The sequence below is a fragment of the Gracilinanus agilis genome, chromosome 5 (assembly GCF_016433145.1).
Source record: "Gracilinanus agilis isolate LMUSP501 chromosome 5, AgileGrace, whole genome shotgun sequence".
Taxonomy (NCBI): Eukaryota; Metazoa; Chordata; class Mammalia; order Didelphimorphia; family Didelphidae; genus Gracilinanus; species Gracilinanus agilis.
In genome coordinates this window covers 54519591-54540799 of record NC_058134.1, presented here as the reverse complement: position 1 = coordinate 54540799, position 21209 = coordinate 54519591, and the positions used below count along the sequence as shown (strand labels likewise).

The 21209-nt window shown below is 37.9% G+C and overlaps 1 protein-coding gene across 1 annotated transcript in view; it reads right to left on the bottom strand.

Moving 5' to 3' along the window:
* The window catches only part of SLC25A40 (solute carrier family 25 member 40), a 52361-nt gene extending 31386 nt beyond the window's left edge, over positions 1-20975 (bottom strand). Inside the window, exons 1-2 of the mRNA XM_044679670.1 lie at positions 20873-20975; positions 88-208 (exon numbers count right to left, since the gene is read on the bottom strand). Of these exons, the coding sequence (XP_044535605.1) occupies positions 88-184 (97 nt within the window). The 5' untranslated portion in view covers positions 185-208; positions 20873-20975. The remainder of the gene's footprint in view (positions 1-87; positions 209-20872) is intronic.
* Between the last annotated feature and the right edge of the window lie 234 nt (positions 20976-21209).

Sequence of the window (21209 nt, the reverse complement as noted above, 5' to 3'; positions counted from 1 at the left end):
AAATTTCCCTGTCTTCCATCTAATATCCTTTCCCCAAAGTTATATAAATTCCCAGACAAAATCTGAAATTGTGGACATTCTTTTTACCCATTAGTGATGTAAGTATAGCTCCGGTACATGAGGCCATCATTTGCTGCAAAGGTGTCACCGTGAGATTCACTGTTGATATCTCTTTATCTTCCATAATGATAATACCTGGCAAGATAAACTAAACATGTTCCCTCAAATTAATAGAAAACTAGCAAAACTGACAACTATAAAATTTAAATAGTAGACAAAATATAAATAACTATGATTTAAAAATTTTGGGATACCAACATCAAATGCTTTAATAATAATAAAGAGTACATATGATAACTCATTGTCATTGAGAAATGAACAAAACACTACTAAAAAACAGAGAACAAAACACTATCAAAAAACAGTAGTGATTAAATCTGAGCTGGTCATTGTAGTCAAGGGCACACAGTTGCCCTGGAAAGAACTAGTAAATGAAATATACAATCTGTTACTTGTGTCTTTTTACTAAGATGCTATAATCGGTCATATGCTATTGGCAGGGGAGTCGGGGGAGCCCAATGCCTCTAGCAAGAGGGCTTGCTGAGCCCTTTTCAGGGCTTCTTTCCTCCTTTGGAGCTCACCAGCCACTAGTTGTCAACTGTGGCTCCAAAAAGCTTTAGCATGTAAAATGGCCACATCCTGATGAACCCTTTCAGCAGAAGGGCTAAACCAGGTTGAGTGTAACCAACAGACCTCAGATCTACTGGTGGTTAGGGAGTATCTACCCCGTGCATGTGAAGAATTCCTCTGGTAGAAGGGGCAAATGAGAACAATTTGTTCCAAGAGCCATGAAAACAGTGGAAGCAGGCATTAATGGCACACTTAAGAGTTTGGTTACACTGAAGAAGCCAAGGTCATCCACCATATCCTGAGTCATCATCATCATCTTGACTTGTCTTGCCACTAGACTTCAATGTCTAGAAGAGAGAGAGGCCAAAGACTTTGTGTAACTCCGTCTCATTTAAATATAATTTATGCTTAAATCAAGACATTTCCAGTGATGTAATTTTTGTTCTCTTAGAGTACAAAGGACAATGTGACTAAAAATGGGTGCTAAGAATAAAAGGGCCTTATCAGCAAAATGCAAACATTAATATGTTTGATGATGATAAAATCATGATGATGATGATGATGATAAAAACCAACATTTATATAAACCAGGGCAGACACTCCATCTCCTATCTCCAAACCTTTTTACAGGCCTGGAATTTCCATCTCCTCAGTCACTAATGCCTGAATGTATGTAGGAATTAACCTGTTTTCTCCTCCTGCTGACAGGTCTATATTTTGCCTTTTATTCATTTATTTTTTTGTGTGAGGGTGGCATATCCCCAGAACTTAGCACAATGCCTGGAACATAGTAAGCACTTAATAACTGCTAACATCTTTACCAACTGACATAAGCCACCCCAAGCAACAGACAAACTAGTTAACTATAGAGTCAAGTTGAGATTCTCAACAGGAATTCAAGAATTATATTATCTGAATGTAAGGGCAAAGGGTAATTGAAGCTAGAATTGACTAAAAAGTAAATCTGTTGTTTTACTTGAGAATATTTCATATTAAAATTGGATGTTTCTGTTATAGAAAAAGAATGTGTTAGTGATTAATAGATCAGTTAATTTTTTAAAAATCTTATCAACTGAATACTCATTTTAGTAATTAGTCACAATCTGTTTAACTTCAGTAAGGAAACAGAAAAGTACACAAAAAAAGTCCAGCAGAGGCCAAAGAAATAACAAGACAGTTATACTTTTTCCAAATGTGCAACTCAGGCAGGACACTTCAGTAATTCTCTATCCTGTGTTTCCTCTCTTCCCTCATTAATTTCCTGAATATCACACCTTTAAGATTCAGGTAAAACTATCCCTATTTGCTGATAATATTAAAGAACACTGGGCCTAGGGTCAGAAAGGTCTGAGTTCAAATTTGACCTAAGACATTTACTAGTTGTGTGACCCTGGGCAAGTCACTTAACTTGTTTGCCTCCACTTCCTCATTGTAAAGTGAGAATATTAGTCCCTACCTACCAGGGTTGTTGTGAGGATTCAAAGAAATAACAATTGTAAAGTGCTTAACACAGTGCCTGGGACATAGTAAGCACTATAGAAATGTTAGCTATTGTTTTTTATCATTATTATTATATAAAGCTTACTCTTTTTTCTTCCTTTTCCCTCCCTTTTCAGCCAGTCACCTGCCCTAAGTATTAGCAAAATTGAAGGCTACAAAATAAATCCTCAAAAACCAGTTGCATTTCTACATAATAATAATGAAATCAAGAGGCAGCAGTAGAAAGGGAAATCCCATCCCAAATAACTACAAAACCATCAAATATCTGTAAATCATTCTTAAAAAGGACAAAAAAGGTTTGTATAGATTAAATTACAAAGTTCTCTTAGAGAAATAGAAAACATGGCTGGCTGTGCCAAAATAACAAAAATGGTAATACCAAGATTACTTTACACCTTTAATTACATACCAATCAAGTTAAGAAAGAGATACTTCAAGGAACTTGATAAAATAACAAAATTCATTTTGGGGGAAAAATTTCTAAAATATCAAGATAATATGATGAAAAGTGGTAGTAACAAAGGAGTAAATCTAGAAAGATATCCAACTATATTTAGAGAATCATCTGGTAGTGGTTAAAAAAAATACAGTGAAAGATCAATGAAACAGACTAAACAAAGCAAAAAGCGAAAAAAAATAGTATTCAGTAATTGAGTGAAAATGTGGATAAGATAAATTAGCTAGGAAAAATTCTTTCCTTAATTTAAAAAAATGCTGAGAAAATTGGAAAACAATCTGGCATAAATTAGACATATACCAACACTTTAATCCATGTTCCAAAATACATTCCACATCCATATAATCTTTTTTATTTGAAAATTTTTATTTAATTAATTTAGAATATTTTCCCATGGTTCCATGATTCATGTTCTTTCCCTCCCCTCTTCCCACCCCCCTCCTGTAACCAACGAGCAATTCCACTGGGTTTTACATGTGTCATTGATAAAGACCTATTTCCATATTATTAATATTTGCATTAGGGTGATCACTTAGAGACTACATCCCCAATCATAACCCCATTGAATCATGTGATCAAGCAGTTGTTTTTCTTCTGTGTTTCTACTCCCACAGTTCTTTCTCTGGATGTGGATAACGTTCTTTCTCATAAGTCCCTGAGAATTGTCCTGGATCATTGCATTGCTGCTAGTATAGAAGTCCATTACATTTGATTGTGCCACAGTGTATCTGTCTCTGTATATAAGGTTTTCCTGGTTCTGCTCGTTTCACTCTGCATCAGTTCATCTAAGTCTTTCCAGGTTTTTCTGAGATCATTCTGATAATATCCTCAATTTCCAATTCTTTGCCACCACAAAAAGAATTGCTACAAACATTTTGATACAAATAGGTCCTTTTCCCTTTAAAAAACAAAAACAAAAACAAAGCTCTTTAGAGTAGAGACCTAGTAGAGGTATAACTAGATCAAAAGGCATGCAGTTTTATAATCCCTTAGGCCTATATTTACAAATTGTCCTCCAGGATGATTAGATCAGTTCACAACTCCACCAACAATGCATTAGTGTCCCATTGTCCTATCCACTCCAACATTTATAATTTTTCTTTACTGTCATATTAGTCAATCTGATAGGTGTGAAGTGGTACCTCAAAGTTGTTTTAGTTTGCATTTCTCTAATCAATAGTGATTTGAAACTTTTTCATTTGACTATAGACAGCTTTGATTTTTTAATCTGAACACTGCCTGTCTATATTTGACTATTTGTCAGTTGGGGAATGATTTGTGTTCTTATAAATTTAACTCTGTTCTCTATATATCAGAGAAATCTGTTGTAAAATTTTTTCCCAGTTTGTTGTTTCCCTTCTAACCTTGGTTGCGTACAACTTTTTAATATAATCAAAATAACTTCTATATACCACACTATGAATTTCCCCCTTTTGTTCCTGCTTTCTCTCTCCTTTCACCCTGTCCCTCCTCATGAGTGTTTACTTCTAACCACAGCCTCCCTTAAAACACACTCCCTTCTATTAGCCCACCTTTTCTTTTTTTACTTTCTTCCCTATAGGATTTTAATAAAAATTATTACACTTGATGAGTCCCCATTTACTTGAAGCACTAAAATAGTTGTAATATTTTAACAAGTTTCCTCTTCTCTTTGTCTCTTTGCCTTAGCCCACCTTTTCTTAATCCCCTCCCATTTTCCTATACGGTAAGCTACATATCTATACCCAACTGAGTATGGATGTTGTTCCCTCTCTGGGCCAATTCCAATAAAGTATAAGAGTTAAGTATTGTTCATCACCACCCTCATCCTCTCCTCCACTTTAATAGCTTTTCCATGCCTCTTCAAGGGAGATAATTTAGCCCTCTCAACCTCTTCCTTCCCTCTGCTCTCAGTGCAATCCTCTTTTTCATCCCTGGAATTTTTTTTTTGGGTGGGTGGGGGGGTTATCATGCCATCATAGTTAACTTATTTCCATACCCTCTGTCTATATATCTTCTTTCTAGTTGCCCCAAAATAATAAAATTCTTAAGTTAAAAGTATCATCTTCCTATATAGCAGTGTAAGTAGTTTGACCTCACTGAAACTCTTAAATTTTCTCTTTCTTGTTTACCTTTTTATTCTCCCAAGTCCTGTACTTGAATGTCAAATTTTCTATTCAAATCTGGTCTTTTAATCAGGAATACTTGGAAATTCTCTATTTCATTACATAGCCATTTTTTCCCTCTGACAGGATATACTCAGGTTTTTCTGAGTGGATGTTTGTTGTTTATAATACCAGCTCCTTTACTTCTGGAATGTCATATTCCAAGCCCTCCAATCCTTTAATGTAAAAGCTACTAAATCTTGTGTAATTCTGACTGTGGCTCCATGATATCTGAATTGTTTCTTTCTGGCTACTTGCAGTATTTTCTCCTTGACCTGGAAGCTCTGGAACTAGTCAATAATATTCCTGGGAGTTTTCCTTTGGGGATCTCTTTCAGGAGATGACCAATAAAGTCTTTCAATTTCTATTTTACCTTCTGGTATAAGACCATCAGGGGCAGTTTTCTTTGATAAATTCTGGAATATATTGTCTAAGCTTTTTTTTTTTTTTATCATGGCTTTTAGGTAATCTAAGGATTCTCAAATTACCTATTCTGGATCCATTTTCCAGGATAGTTTTTCCAATGAGAGATTTCATATATTATTCTATTTTTTTTTCAATTTTGCATTTGTTTTGTTGTTTTTTAGATGTCTCAAAGTCATTAGCCTCCATTGTCAAATCCCATTTTTAAGAAATTATTTTCTTTGGTGAATTTTTGGATCACCCTTCCCATTTGGCCAATTCTGCTTTTTAAAGAATTCTTCTTTTTGGTGGATTTTTGTGCCTCCTATACTATTCAGTCAATTCTGCTTTTTTAGGGGCCGTTTTCTTCTTCTACTATTTAAAATTTTTTACCATTTTCCCTTTGTATCTCTTATTTTTGAAATATTTTTTTCTCTTCCAGAGCCTATAAGAATCCCCATTTTTCTCTAAAGTTTGCTTGTAGCTGCTTTAATCTTTGTCTCCTACTGAGTTTGTGCCTTGCTCTACTTTATTTCCATAACAATTTATTATGTTACTTTTTTTTTGGTTCATTTTCTCAGCCTTTTCTTGACTTTTATTTTTATCTTAAAGCTGGGCTCTATTCCCAGGTTAGAAGGGCACACTCTTAAACTTCAATATTTTCTTGCTACTACTCTTACTTCTAGTTCTGGGTGTTTCTAAGTTTCAGTTCTTGCAACTGAAACTTAGAAACACCTGTGGGAAAGCTCTGGATTCAGTCTATTGGTCTGAAGGCTGGGAACACTTTCCGGGTTTACAGCCTTACCACAGGCTTGCACTGGCCAGGCATCCTGGGGGGTTGTGTTGGGGCTCTAAACTTCAAGGGGTGGGAATGGAGGTGCTCTGTTGTTGGCTTACGCATGGTCTTGCTGCTGGCCTGGGTCCAGGGTTCAGACCCTCAAGCAGTGGGAGTGAGAGGCCTTGTTGTTGGCCTCTGCTGACAGTGTGGTCTTGTTGCAGATCATATTCCACTTTCACCCCAGAGAAAAAGCCCTTGTCTCCTGACCTTCCAAGTTGTCTTTTGCAGAAAATTGCCTTACATCAGTCCTTTGTTGGTTTTGCAACTCTAATATACATTTTGAAGTTTTATTTTAAGGTTGGTTGGAGATGGTTTTCAGAGGGATTTGGGCTTCCTGCCTCTACTCTGCCATCTTGCAAGGGAGAGCAGGAGATATATTCTTAAGCAAATAAGAAATTGAGGTAATAACAAAATATAAGTAACTTTGAATACATGAAACCAAATACTTCTTCACAGACAAAATTAATGAACCTAGGAAAAGACAGGAAGTGAATGAAAAAGCGGGGGAAAAAACCTTCGCATCAAGTATCCAATCCCCAGTAGATAAAGTGTCAAAGAATATGAACAAATGTTTCTCAAGGAGAATTGCAAAGTATTCACAATGTCAGCAAGGGCTCCAAATCACTACTAATAGAGAGAAATGGAAAACAAAATCTTGAGGCTTCATACCTCACACCCTACAAGTTAGCAAAGATGACAAAAATAGCAATTATCCATGATGGAGGAGCTGTGGAATGATAGGTACACTAGTATATCACTGGTGGAATTATGAAGTAGTAAAACCATTTTGGAAAGCAACTAGAATTATGCAAATAAAATGACTAAACTGCCCGTAATTTTTGAACCACAGTCTCCATTATATTGCTTAAACCCTAAGGAAACTACTAAAAAGAAGAAAGTCTCCAAATACACTAAAATATTTATAGCAATATTTATTTTGACAGCAAAAAATTTGAAACAAAGTAAATGCCCATCAACTGAGGAATGGCTAAACAAATTGTGACACATGAATGTCATGGAATCTTATTAATGTGCTTTAAGAAATGATATATATGATGAACATAGAGAAGCAAAGAAAGATCTATATGATCTACCTGATACTGATTACAATAAGGTAAATGGAAAAGAATCACAAATGCAAAAAAATCAAAGTGAATGTAAAACTATAAAGATCAAGCCATAACTCAAATATGATATAGAAGAACTATGATACAGCACCCCTAATTTTTTATTAGAAATTATATATATATAAGTTATAAATATATAAATAATTAAATATAAAAATAAAAAATATTTTTTAAAGACAAAGAAAAAAAAAAGAGGTGAAAAGTCTAACAATATGGATATGTTTCCAGAATTTTTCAGTGTGCTGATTTTTTCCTCTTTTTTTTTCTTTGTCTTTAAAAAATATTTTTATAAGAGGTAGATCTCTGGGAGGGGGAGGGATAAAGATAATGGGAATAATTATAATGATGGAAAAAAACAGAATACAATAATAAAAATTTATTTTTCTAAAAGGTGACATAAAAAGATACCAAAAAAGCAGAGGTCTTCAAGACAGAATACTCCAGTTTTAGAGAACCAGACATGGCTTCTCTAAAAGTGTCCTGCTTTTGGACTAATCTTGTTATGTGATTGGTTCTAAAGGAAATGACACAGACTTTTTTTTTATTTTTTTTTTTTTATCCTGGGACTCCATTCTAGGAGCATAGGGCCACAACCAGTAGGAAATGGGTCGCTCAGGGTCACCCAGCTGGGAAGTGTCTGAGCCCAGATTTGAACCTAGGACCTTTCATCTCTAGGCCTGGCTCTCAATCCACTGAGCTAGCCCAGCTGCCCCTACTTTAGGTTGCAGTTTCTTTAGCAGATGTAGCTTTTACAGGGTGGGGTTGCTAGCCCCACGCCCAACCCTCCTCCTTTTTCATCCAGGCTAGGGACCGTCCTTAGCCCAGGAGTGGTAAGGGTGGGCAATAGGGGTCAAGTGACTTGCCCAAGGTCACACAGTTGGAAGTGTCCGAGGCCGGACTTAAACCTAGGACCTCCAGTCTCTAGGCCTGGCTCTCAATCCACTGAGCCACCCAGCTGCCCCCAGACTATAATAAGAGCTTGAAAATTTCACAGAAGGCAGGGATCAGAAGATAAGGCTTCCTGAAGAGGATAAATCTCAATCTCACCTCTCTAATAAAACCCCAAAGCCTTAGGAATACGAGTGTTTCCAATCCAGTACCCCCAGACATCCTGGGAAACAACCTTCATAGAGATGTAACCTGGCAACTGCATCTGTGAGTAGCTGCAGCAACAGTTATTGAAGATAATGATATCAGAAGATTTCTGATAACGAACCATTTGATAGTTCATACTTCCTAAATCTTTAGAATTATCAAATGGTTCATTATCAGAAAATTATATGATATTTATCTGCAGAAATGACATGAAAGATAAAGCATTACTATAACATTTGTTACTGTATCCCAAGGACATGGGGCCCTTCCAGCTGAACCTTCCATATGTCTTATCTCCACCATTAATATGAGCTATCTGAAAGCTGGAACTGTCTTTCTTTTCTATATGTATCCCTAGTGCTTATATATAGTGCTTTGCACATAAGCTCTTTTTTTTTCTTCATTCATTTAAGTCAGAGCTGCTAAATGCCTACTTTGCTTCTTTTTTTCTCTACAAAGGAAAATGACCTTTGGACTTCTAAAAACAGGAAAAAATGGCTAAAAGCAGTTGACATCCAAAATAAATAAGACTACAAAGTAAGAGAGCACTTGGCTCTCTCAATAAATTCAAGTGACCTGGCCCAGACAAACTACATCCCAGAAGAACTGAAAAAAAAATACATATATGACTGCTAAGTCACTGCCAATGATCTTTGAAAGATCTTGGAGAAAGTAGAGGGGCTTCCTGACAGGAAAATGGAAAATGTTTTAATTTCCAAAAAGTGAGAAGAAAATGAAAGCAGTATATTATTAGGAATGGCTCATGAGACTTAAAAACAGTTCAAAGCAGACCATTTCTTTTTCTGACAGTTATTAATGTATAGATTAAGGGAAAGATATCATTTACCTACATATTACCTAGAGTATCTCATGCCATTTCTGGTGGAAAAGATGGACAGATGTGGGCTGAAAGACAATACAAGTAAATGGAATCAGAAATGGTTAAAGGTCCAAACTCAAAGAATATTTCTAAATGGTTCCTTATCAACTTGGAAGTTCTTCAGAGGGGTCCCACTGAGATGTGTAGCTGGCCCTGAGTTATTTGGTATTATTATCAATGACTTGGATAAAGGTGTAGATGTCACATTTATCAAATTTTGTCAATGACAAAATGTCAGTAGCTATAGCTAACACACTAGATGATAGTCAGGATCCAAAAAAAATATTGAGAATAGAAAACTGCTGAATCTAATTGAAATGAAATTTAATAGAAATAAATTTAATTCTTACATTTGGATTCAACAAATCAATTTTAAAAGTATACAAGAAGGAAGGCATGCTTATCTATGTTTATCTGAAAAAAATATTTGGGGCCTTTAATGCAATATAAGTTTAATAGGTTAGCAAAGAAAGCAAATCTATTTAAGGAGGGCATTTCTTCTAGGAAAAAGTAGGTTAACAGTCTTCTTGTAGTCTATCCTGGTCAGACCAAAAGCAGAGTACTGTGTTCAATCCTGAGTACAATATTTAAGAAAGAACATTCACATCAAAATACTCTAAATCAATAGATTAGGGAATGCAAATTAAAACAGCTCTGAGGTACCACTTCACATCTATCAGATGGGCTAACGTTACAGTAAAGGAAAATGACAAATACTGGAGGAGATGTGGAAAAATTAGGACATGAATGCACTGTGAGCAGAGTTGTGAAGTAGACCAACCATTCTGAAGAACAATTTGGAACTATTGCCAAAGGACTATAAAACTGTGCATACCCTTCAAACCAGCAATAACACTACTAGGTCTGTATCCCAAAGAGATTTTTTAAGGGGGGAGGGGGACCTATTTGTACAAAAATATTCATGGTAAGTTTTTTGTGGTGATAAAGAATTGAAAATTTAGGGGATGCCCATCAATTTGGGAATGGCTGAACAAGTTGTGTATATGATTGTAATGACATACTGTTGTGCTATAAGAAATGAAGAGGATGATCTCAGAAAAACCTAGGAACATATATGAATGGATACATAGTAAAATGATCAGAACCAGAACACTATATACAGTAACAAAAGTATGATCAACTGTGAAAGACTTAGCTACTCTGATCAGGACAATTCCAATGAAAGAATAGATAAGTGATTGAAGGAATACATTTTAAAATATTCAATCACTGTTTTATTGGGGAGAGGTATGTGCTTTCTTTTCAGCATGGTTAATAAAGAAATGTTTTGCATGACTTTACATGTATAATCAATATAATATCATTTCCCTTCTCAAGAGGAGGGGAGGAACCAGAGGGAGAAAATCTAGAATTCAAAATCTTAAATGATGAATGTTAAAAAAATTTTAAATATAATTAAGAAATATTTAATGAAATATATATGTATATTTATATTTTTAAGGAAGGACATTGACTTGTTATCTAGCATCTAGAGGAGGGCAATCAGAACAATGGCCTCACGTCCATAAGGGGGTTGGTTGGCTGAAAGAATTAGTGATGACTGATGATTAGCTTTAAGAGGAGTCAGAACAACTGGCTGGTTAGTCTTCAAATACCTGAAAGGATGTCATGTGTCAGATTAGCTCAGACTTGTTTTCTTTGGTCCCAAGGGCAGAACTAGGAACAATGTAATAAAATTGCAGAGACAAATTTGGTTTGATGAAAGAGGGGCAAAACCCACCTCACAATTAGTTAACTAAAAACAGCTGCTTTAGGAGGTGGTAAGTTCTCTCCTCACCACAAGGAGTCCAAGAAAGGCTGAAGGAGGGAAACTTTCTGATATATGCCTCTGTCTAGATAGCTGCAGAGGTCCCTTCCAACTCTAAAAAGTTGTGATGTGAATGGGAGAAATACTATTAATTATGATAAAATGAGGTAACATTTATAATATGCTTTAAGATTTGAAAGTGTTTTAAAATTTTTACCTTATTTGATCCTCACAATAACCCTATCAGTTTGTTGTCATTGTTCACTTGCTTCAGTCATGTCTGACTCTGCAACCCCATTTGGGGTTTTCTTGGCAGAGATACTGGAATCATTTGCCATTTCCTTCTCCATTTCATTTTATGGGTGAGGAAACTGATGCAAATAGGGGTAAGTGACTTGCTCAGGGTCATGTACTAGTTAGGGTAAGGCCAGATTTGAACTCAAGAAGAGGAGCCCTTCTGACTTCGGGTGCCATCCTTAGCCACTATGCCACCTAGCTGCCCGTCATAATCTTGCAGTACTCTTAACTCAGATTGCCCTTGGCTACATGCCTGTACTGTCAGATAGATGCTATTATTATATTCATTTATACATGAGGAAACTTAAAGCTGACAGAGGTTAGGTGACTTGTTCACCTAGCCAGTTAAGTATGAGTCAGAAATTGAACTCATACCACCTTCCTGAAAGTCTAGCACTCTTTTTACTCTATCATCTACATGCCAGAATGGTCAATGATAGTTGGACCTGAGCCTAAGGCCCACAGTTAGCATGAGTATATGCTCTGGGGTATTAGAGGGGTTCCTAATTGGTATATGATAGAGAATCTTTGGAAAAAAAGATAAGACATATTATTGCATCCCTTCAATATAACAATAATAGTATTTTAATCCTTTCTTTAGGAACCTAGTCTATGTCTTTTCCTAAGTTCTATACTCTAATATTTTATTGCTTCTACATTAGTAACTTACTACTTGAATTAAAAGAGAAGACAATGTGGTTTTTTTTGGTTTTGTTTTTTAATATAGGAAGAGGGAACCAACCCAAAAGAAAAGGAATATATCAAATTATGCTTTTATATTTCATCTACATGTTTTTATTCAATGCTTACTGAGTGACATCACTGTACAAATTCCATCATTAACACTACATTTTTTCTATTATAATATTACATGTTCCCCAGTTACCCTGCTTTCAAGACCACTTGCCAAATTTAAATTGTAACCATCTACTGAAAATTTAGTGAAAATACCTGTAAATTGCATTAAGGTAAAATTCTTGAAGGACAACAAATAAAGACACATGAAAAACCATAACAAAGAGAAATTCACACATTTCTTAAACTGTTTGCAAATATTCATTGAACTATTGGTATTTTTAATGTGAGATCTTTGTCCAGGTGGCAAAAGTTGCTATTATTAAATTCCTTATGGATTCCAGAGAGTGTAACAAAGGAGTTGATATTCCCCAAAGTAACCAAAACCAATACCAGTTAAAGACCAGCATAAACATTATTCTATTTTCAGATAGAATTGTTAAGAAATCTTCCTCTTAGGAAAGTAATAAATGTTGGAGGGGATATAGCAAAATTGAGACACTAATGCATTGCTGGTGGAGTTGTGAATTGATCCAATCATTCTGGAAGGCAATTTGGAATTATGCCTAAAGGGCTTAAAAGACTGTGTCCTTTGATCCAGCCATACCACTGCTGCATTTGTACCCCAAGGAGATAAAAGAGAAAAATACGTGTACAAAAATATTTATAGTCACGTTTTTTGTCCTGGCAAAAAATTGGAAAATATGGGAATGCCCTTTGATTGGGGAATGGCTGAACAAATTATGGTATCTGATGGTGATAGAATATTATTGTGCTGAAAGGAATAACCAACTAGAGGAATTCCATGTGAACTGGAATGACCTCCAGGAATCCAGAGCAAAATGAGCAGAACCAGAAGAACGTTGTATACAGAGACTGATATACTGTGGCACAATTGAAAATAATGGTCTTCTCTACTAGCAGTAATGCAATTATCCAGGACCAATCTGAGGGACTTTTGAGAAGGAATGCTATCCATATCCAGAGAAAGAACTGTGGGAGCAGAAACGCAGAAGAAAAACATATGACTGATCACATGGTTTATTGGGTATATAATTGGGGATGTTGACTTTGAATGAGCACTCTATTGCAAATATGAATAATATAGAAATAGGTTTTGAACAATGATACATGTAAAACCCAGTAGAACTGCTCATTGTCTCTGGGAGGTGGGGAGGGAAAGAACATGAATCATGTAACCATGGAAAAATATTCTAAATTAATTAAATAAAAAATTTATTCAAAGTCTTCCTCATATCACATTTAATTTTTCTCTTTGCAATTTTCATTCATTTCCTCTATTCCTGTTCATTAAGCCAAGCAAAACAAATTAAATTCTTATAGTCCTTCGAGTTCTATTCCTTTCTGCTCCATACCCTATTTACCCAATTCCACACCCCACCTCATCCTTTCTCTTCTCAGAGCAAAATATTCCCCTTTTTTGACTGATAATTCGGATAGCGTGGTTTTAAGTTCTCTCACTGTTCTGATTGCTCTTTGGGCATATATTCCAGTCTTCCAATGTTCTTACTAAAATCTATCACTTAGGACTAAATACAATACATTCTATATATGGAGTGATCAAAGTAGAAGCAGTCCAAGTCTGGAATCCCTCTTTTTGGGTTGTATTAACATACAATTGACTTACATAGATCAATTGAGCCACTAAAATTCTAAGATCTTTTTCATATAACTGCTTGCCTAGTTACAGATATCCCCATCTCTTACTCATGATTGCTCTTCCAAGTATAGTATTCTAAAATTTAATACATAAAAATATTTTGTTCTATTTAGCCTACATTTTGATATCCTGAGTGTGCTTCTAAAGCAATTCCTATCAGATTGTTTGCTTTCTAATCTGATTACATATACTACTATCTATGTATCTTACCTATCCAGGAATTTACTATAAGCCAGGCATGGTCCCTAAGCACTAGGAATATAAACACAAGCAATCAAGACTGTTAATTAAAAACAAAGCTGTCCTATTTGCCTGAATTTCCCACTGGATACTATTTTCTTCTGAGCATTAATGAAATGCTCTTCCAGATATGCCTCCTGGCTGCTCTCAGTTCTCTTCTCCTTTTCTGGGTAATCTTTTTGGACTCCACCACACTACTCTCTACTCCCACCTCCATCATCACAAAAAAGACCTCCCCAGAAACAAAACAAAAAAAAAAGTATGGACTAGCAAAACTCATCTGTGATGGTTCAGGTCTGTATGCATTTGCTTCCACCTCCATCTCCAGTCTAGTCTCCTCATTACAAAGAGTCAGGAAGTATGCATCATTGTCATTCTTCAGGAGTGGTAGTTAGTAATTGCATTCATCAGAGATCTTAAGTCTTTCAAAGCTGCTTTTCTTTACAGTTACTTACAGTATACATAGTTCTGGTTTTGTCTACTTTACTCTCCATTTGTTCAATTTTTCTAGATGTTTCTCCAGTCTTCTGGTATTGACATGAGCATTGTGCAGAGATGGCAGGGACCCTGCACCCCTTAACTCAGGCAGGCTGTGAACAGGGAAATTCCCTTCCCCATTCCCTTCCCCATTCCAGTCCTAGTGATTCCCATGGCAAAGGCCATTATTCTCGGACTGCCCTTTAGGTGGAGATAGACAAAGAGATATACCTTAGGGCCACACCTTGATAGCCTAAGCCCAGAGGGTCTCAGACAGACCCCCCCCCCCCCAATGCTTGAGTACCAGAAGTCACGTCCACACTATTGAAAAGGATATAAAAACACCTGAACTGGAGCATTGGGTAGCTTCACTCATGCTGTCTTGTTGGCCATTAATCCTTACTAATAAATCTTTCTTTTTACTTTTAAGCTAAGTTTGGAATCCTCTCATTCTTGAGAAAAGTTTCCTTCCTGAACCAAGAGTTCACCATTTGCACCTCCATAACAGTATCAGGCAAATCTTTCCTGAAAGCATGTAAGAGTTCCCCTGTTGACCCTTACTTTCTATGACATCCATTCTATTATTCTTTTGTATTTTTGTGCACGAGTTCTTTCTGTGCATGTTCAGTTATGAGGAAGTATCTACATCATGAACTGTTATATTTTTCTCTTTTAAAGAGGGAAACAATATTTGAAAGGAAGCAGTGAAAAGAGAGGATGATGATTGACACTATTAACCTATAATATAAGCAGTCTGAATCTAGCCCACTGTCCCTCCTATTTGGCTAACTCAGACTCTGAACTGTAGTTCATACTTCCTTTCCTTTTACCCCTGTTACAAACTATCCTCTGAAACTGAAGTTGTTTTGCTGGTGGTGTCAAATTGAAAACTGGAGACCCCACGTCTGCCTCAGTCCCCTGAGAATTCACCCCAAGGGAAGTCCTAGACTCAGTTCTTTCAGACTTAACAATGAACTTTAAAGTACTTCAGGATTCCAGTCCAGGTGGGACTATGGACCTAATGTTAAGTACCCTTTTGTCCTAGTAGTTTCTACCATTGTATCAAAGTCCTCTCCCAGGTAGCCAAGCTCAAAGCAGGATCTTTCCCTTTTGTATCCCTGGTAAAGCATCAGCCTCTCCCCATTAATCTTGTCTGGGACTTCTCATTCCCTTATAGTCATGATAATGTCAATCATACTTCCCTGCCCTAGTTCCCCAAATTCTATTGTTCTTTGGAGAATCATCTATTGCCTGTGATCCTCTCAGTGATACTGTAGCCAGAGTGCCAGAGCCTTTGCCTCTGTGTGTAGTGACCGAATATTGAGCATTATCTCTTTCCTGATTAAAGACTTGTTTTTTCTGACTACTTTAATAGCTCTTTTATTCCCAGTTTAACAACCAGGAAGGCTTAAAATTCTTCTATTTCATTAAAAGTCTATGGTTTTTCCCCTCAGCAGGATTATACTCAGTGTTGTAGCTTATATTTATTTTTCTGCCTTCATCTTTTGCCTTTTGGATATTTATATTCCAAGATTTTATAATAGTAGCTTTGTCAAGTCTTTGTAGTAGCTGCTATCAAGTCTTATGTGACCTCAACTCTAGTTCCTGAGCATTTGAATTCTTTCTTCCCAACTGCTTACATTATTTTATTTTATTTTATTTTATTGACATGGGACACTGGATTTTGGCTAAGACAGTCTAGGAAGTTTTCAATTTGGGATTTCATTAAGGAGATTCTTTCTGTTTTCACTTTATATAGCTCTACACGGTATTGATTTAAGATTACTTGAAATACGGTTTCTGGGTTTTTCTGTTCATTTTTTTAGAAAGCCTGTTGGTTAATAAGCTTAATAATAAGTTAATATGGCTAATAATTAATTACCTACTACATTCCGGGCACTTTGCTAAGTTCTGGGGATACAAAGAAAGGTAAAAAATTGTCCCTGCTCTCAGAGGTCAAAGTCATGGGAGAGACAACAACAAAAAATGTTGTGCAAAAAAAGTCAAATAGAGAATAATCTGAGAAGGAAGGCACTAAAATGAAGGAGGAAAGGGAAAGATTTCTGGGTAAAGGTGTTTTGCAATTCTTAAATTCTACATCTGTTTTCCAGGTCAATTATTTTTGATAATGGAGGTATTCTTTTTTTTTCTTCTTTTTTCAGTCTTTTGCTATTATTATAAAATTTGTTTTCTTTACTGTCATTGATTTGTTTGCTCCATTCAAATGTTGATAGAGTCTGCTTTCTGACTAAGTTGGTTAGTCTATCTCTTTTCATTCTTCCCTCCAGGCTAAGGTCCTTTTTCAAGGTCAGGCTCCACTCTCCCTTGCATTATTGAAGAGGGTGGTCAGGGCTTCCAAAACCATAACATCAATTTACTAGACTCCAGCTAAAGCTTCCATTCCCTAGTGTGTGTATGTAATCAAGAATCTCAGCAGGTTTCAGTCCTCCCCTTAAATTGTCCTGGATCAGTCTAGTAGTCTTTAGCTCCCTCCTCTCTACTCCCTTGGTGTTCTACCTCAGTTATGGCAGGTCTCAGGGCCCCAGGGAATATAGCACTTCACCTTTGCTACCCCCACACCAGCCCAGAAGATTCTTGGTCAAAGCAATGGGAAGGGAAATGGACTCAGTGTTAAAGCTCAAGTGGCATAACTCCTGCAAGTCCTTTTGCTGGAGTCTTCAACAATCTATTTCCCTTGTATAGTATCATTTTGTTTTGGATTTTTTTTTACTAGTCTTCTACTCTACAAAGTAGAACCTTGGATCTGGCTTTCCTTGTTGCATCTGGTCTAGGTTCTGCCCCCAAAACAGGAGCTATTCCAGGGCACTGCTGGGAAGTCCAAAATCTTCCAGATCCTTGAAAGGTCACAGTGTCTTCCTCTGATCAGGGGAAGATGAAGAATAAGACTGAGACTAAAGCCAGTGGTCTGGATTTTGGTCAGAGGCTTACTTTTGCTGTTGTTGATCAGTCATGTTTGACTATACTGACCATAGGGTTTTCTTGGCAATGTTCCTGGAGTGGTTTGCTATTTCCTTAACCAGTGGATTAAGACAAACAAATGTTAAGTGATTTACCCAAAGCTATACAGCTAGGACATGTCTAAAGCCAAATTTGAATTTGGACCTTCCTAAGTCCAGGCCCATAGCTCTATCTACTGACAGCTACTCAAATGTCCCATTCCAAACTGGCTCACTAATTTTTTTTTTTTTTTATATAAGCCCCTCAGAGATTGACCAATCTTCCAACTACTTCAAATCTGTTTCCTATCCAACATCAATCCAATAAAATTCAAGGACTTCTCCCACATAGACAAGTCTTCCACCATTCTTATTTACTGAAGTTAGGTCAATGACTCAATGGATCACTATTCTCACATATGATCAGCTTTTAAAATTACAAAGTACTTTCTTCACAACAATCCAGTGGTCTAGCTTAGAAGTTAAGGATCAAAGATGTTCAATGACTTGCCCATGATCACACAACTAGGAGTTATAAAGCTAAGGATAGGAATTCTACCCCTGAAAATAATTCTTTCTCTTTCCTTACTCCAAAGAAGAATGCAGTGCCTGTTTATTGAGCTTATACTTCAAACTCTCAATTCACTTTAATGAAACTTTTAAAACAAATTCTGAAGAAGTTAAAATTCCACTGCTGCCTTCTTCTTAAATAATTTTCTTTTTTTTAATATATTAGATTGTTTAGGCAGTATAGGTAAGAGGGCTGTCAATCATAGGCTCACAACCTAGTTGGAACTACCTAATTGAACAGACTTTATCACCTTTGGTGCAGGGTGGGGTGTGTCTAAATGATATGGGTAAGTTTAGCCAGTTAGTGAATATAAAGCAACTGGAGACAACCATTCAACCACACTAGCCAAGGTGTAGCCAAAGTATGCATACAACTACATGTCCACACCTTTTGGTGTCTTTTTATTTATAACAGAGAAAACAAAGTCTAATCACTTCTAGGCTCAGGAAAGCCTCAGGCTAAATAAATCTATGAGCTATGCCAGGCAGGATTATCCAAGGATAGGCCATAGGGGAAGAATTTTGACAAAAGGTGATCCACAGTAGAAGGAAATGGCAAACCTCTCCAGTATCCTTGGAACAGGAACCTGGCATGCTACTATGGGGTCACTAAGAGTCACTAAAGATACCACAGTATAATGGGAATAAAAAGTACAAAACTTGTACTTCAGGAGTCTAATGACTATGATAAAATTACTTAATATTTCTGAGACTCAGTTTCCTCATATACAAAAGGGAGTGAGTATAATAATACTTGCATTATCTACCTCAGTATGGTAGGGATCAAGTCAGATGAAAGGTTAGACAATTAGCATTTATTAAGCATATAAATACTAGTGCCAAGACATGGTGCCAAGCCCTGGGAATACAAAGGAAGGTAAAAGGCAGTACCTTCCTCAAGGAACTCACATTCTATTAGGGGAGATAACAATTTACAAGCAAGATATATAAAGGACAAACTGGGGAAAAGTGTAACCAAATAGGAAGAATAAAGAAAGTTTTTCTTGTCTTGTTTAAAAAAAAAAAACAACAACAACCCCTTACCTTCCATCATGGAATGAAAACTGTATATTAGTTCCAAGGCATTAGAGCAGTAAAGGCTAGGCAATGAGGGTTAAGTGACTTGCCCAAGGTAGAATATTAAGAAGTGTCCCAGGCCATATTTGAATCAGATTCTGGAACTGACTCTCAATCCACTGAGCCACCTAGCTACCCCCTATGAATTTTTGCAAAAAGTGGTTTAGTTGAGATCTGAAAGAAGCCAGAGAAGCTAGGAAATAGGGAGGAAGGAGAGTTTCATGCTTATTGGACTCTTGTTAGAGGGAGCCAGATTATAGAAGGTTTAAAAAGCCAAACAGGATATTATATTTAATGGTGGAGATAATAGGCAATAGGTATTAGAAGGAAAGTATAAAGTTTTTTTTGTTTTTTTAAGTCCTACCCTATGTTAATCCTCACAATAACCCTGGGAGATAGATGTTATTATTATCTGAATTTTACAATGGGGAAATTGAAGTGGACAGAGGTTAATCAATTTGTTCAAGGTCAACAACAGCTAGTCAGTGTCTCAGCCCAAATTTGAACTTGTACTTTCCTGACTCTAAGATCAGAATTCTACAGACTTCCACACCTAGCAGGGGGTAACATGGTCAGATTAGGAAGACTAATTTGACATTTAAGTGGAAGATGGTTTGGAGTAGGGATCCTATAGAAGTTGACCAACTAGAAGGCTTCTGGAACAGTCCCTGTATAAAATGATTAGGGCCTGTGCCCTAATGTGTCTTATAAATGGAAGCTTCTGATTTACAAGGGTTTTTTTGGTCTGAAGTATGGGATTTTCCCATTTATGCACTTCCTAAATCTAAGCTCCTTTCATGAATACTTTGATGTGAAACTGTTCTCCAATTTGGGACCTTAGTGTGTTACCTGAAGCACCGAGAATTTGGTTTAGGTACTTTTGCTGAGGGTCAGTTTGTGTAAGAAATTCATCTTCAACCCAAAATGTCTTGACTTGGAGACATGTTCTTTAGACACTACCATTCTTCCTAAATCTTAACTTATAGTTTATAACAGGGAGAAGGGATTGTGATGTGAAAACCAGGGCTTCAGGGAAATAACAGCAGGCATTAAACACTTGTGGACTCCAGCCAAGGTCTTGGATCTCTCACCTTTCAATGCCTCCACAGTTCCTATCCATAAAATGGGGGGAAACTTGATCCCAATCTAATCCTCTTGGATGCCAAAAGAGAAGCTCCCTTTCTATCAGCTGGACTGGTAGAAAAGAGGAGGATTTGAGGCATCCGGTGTGGCCCAGGGCAGTCACTTCTTTTTAGGTTTTAGTTTCCCCACCACAAAAGGGGCGCGTTGGGGAGGCTCGAAAAGATCCTTGGTGGTGCTGCCAAAGCTAGGACTCCAGCTGGCTCCCCCCAGGCGCCAGTCTCTGATGACCAACCACTAAACCCACAGAGGATCTGGAGCAGCGGGTCCCTAAGACTGGCAGCGACACCTCCTGGAATTTGGGGAAAGAGGACACAGCTGTGAGCCCCCGGCAGATACTCAGGAAAACTGACCAAACCTCAAGGCCATCACGTGTCAGAAGAGGGACCAGGCTGGGGCTAGCCTGCGCTGTCCAGATCGTGGGGGGTGCCGAAGCAGAGGCAACACAGCTGGGGGTGCCGGGGGTGCAGCAGGCAGGACCCGCCAACTTTAAAAAGATCCCTGAGCTCCTTCTGGAAGCAGCCGGTATGAATCCCGCCGGAAGGCTCGGAGCCTTTGACACTTCAACAACCCGCTCCTGCTCCCGCCCCGCCCCCCTCGGCCGGCCTTTCACCCAGTCTGGAAGGCGGCTCTCGGCCAGGCCAGCCACTCGCAGGGGCGCAGCCTTAGTTAGGCCTGGGCATCCGGCCGGGTCCAACGATCCGCTACCTCCTCCCAGCCACTGCCGCAGCCCCCACCCTCCCTTGACCCCCGCGCCCCAGCAGTGGCCCAGACGCGCCCGGCGCACTGACACTCACGTGGTGCCGCGGACAATCCCCGAAGGAGGGAAGAGCCCAGGAGATGGGGGAGGACGACCTCCTCCGCTAACGGCATCCACTCCCCACGGGGGCTGCGACCTAAGGCCGCGGCGTTCTCGTTTGGGCAGCGCCTCAGCTCCTACGAGGTACCGGCAGCCTAGTAGGGGAAAGAGGGGCGTGGCCAAGCGGGCGAGGGGCGGGGTGGGGAGGGGTCACGAGGGGAGGGAAAGAAGGCGGGGCGTTCGAGTCAGAAAAAGGCAGGGCCCGGCGGGACGAAAGGAGAGGCGGGGCTGCGGGGACTGCCACGGCGCGCGTGACTGACAGGTTTTCAAATCTT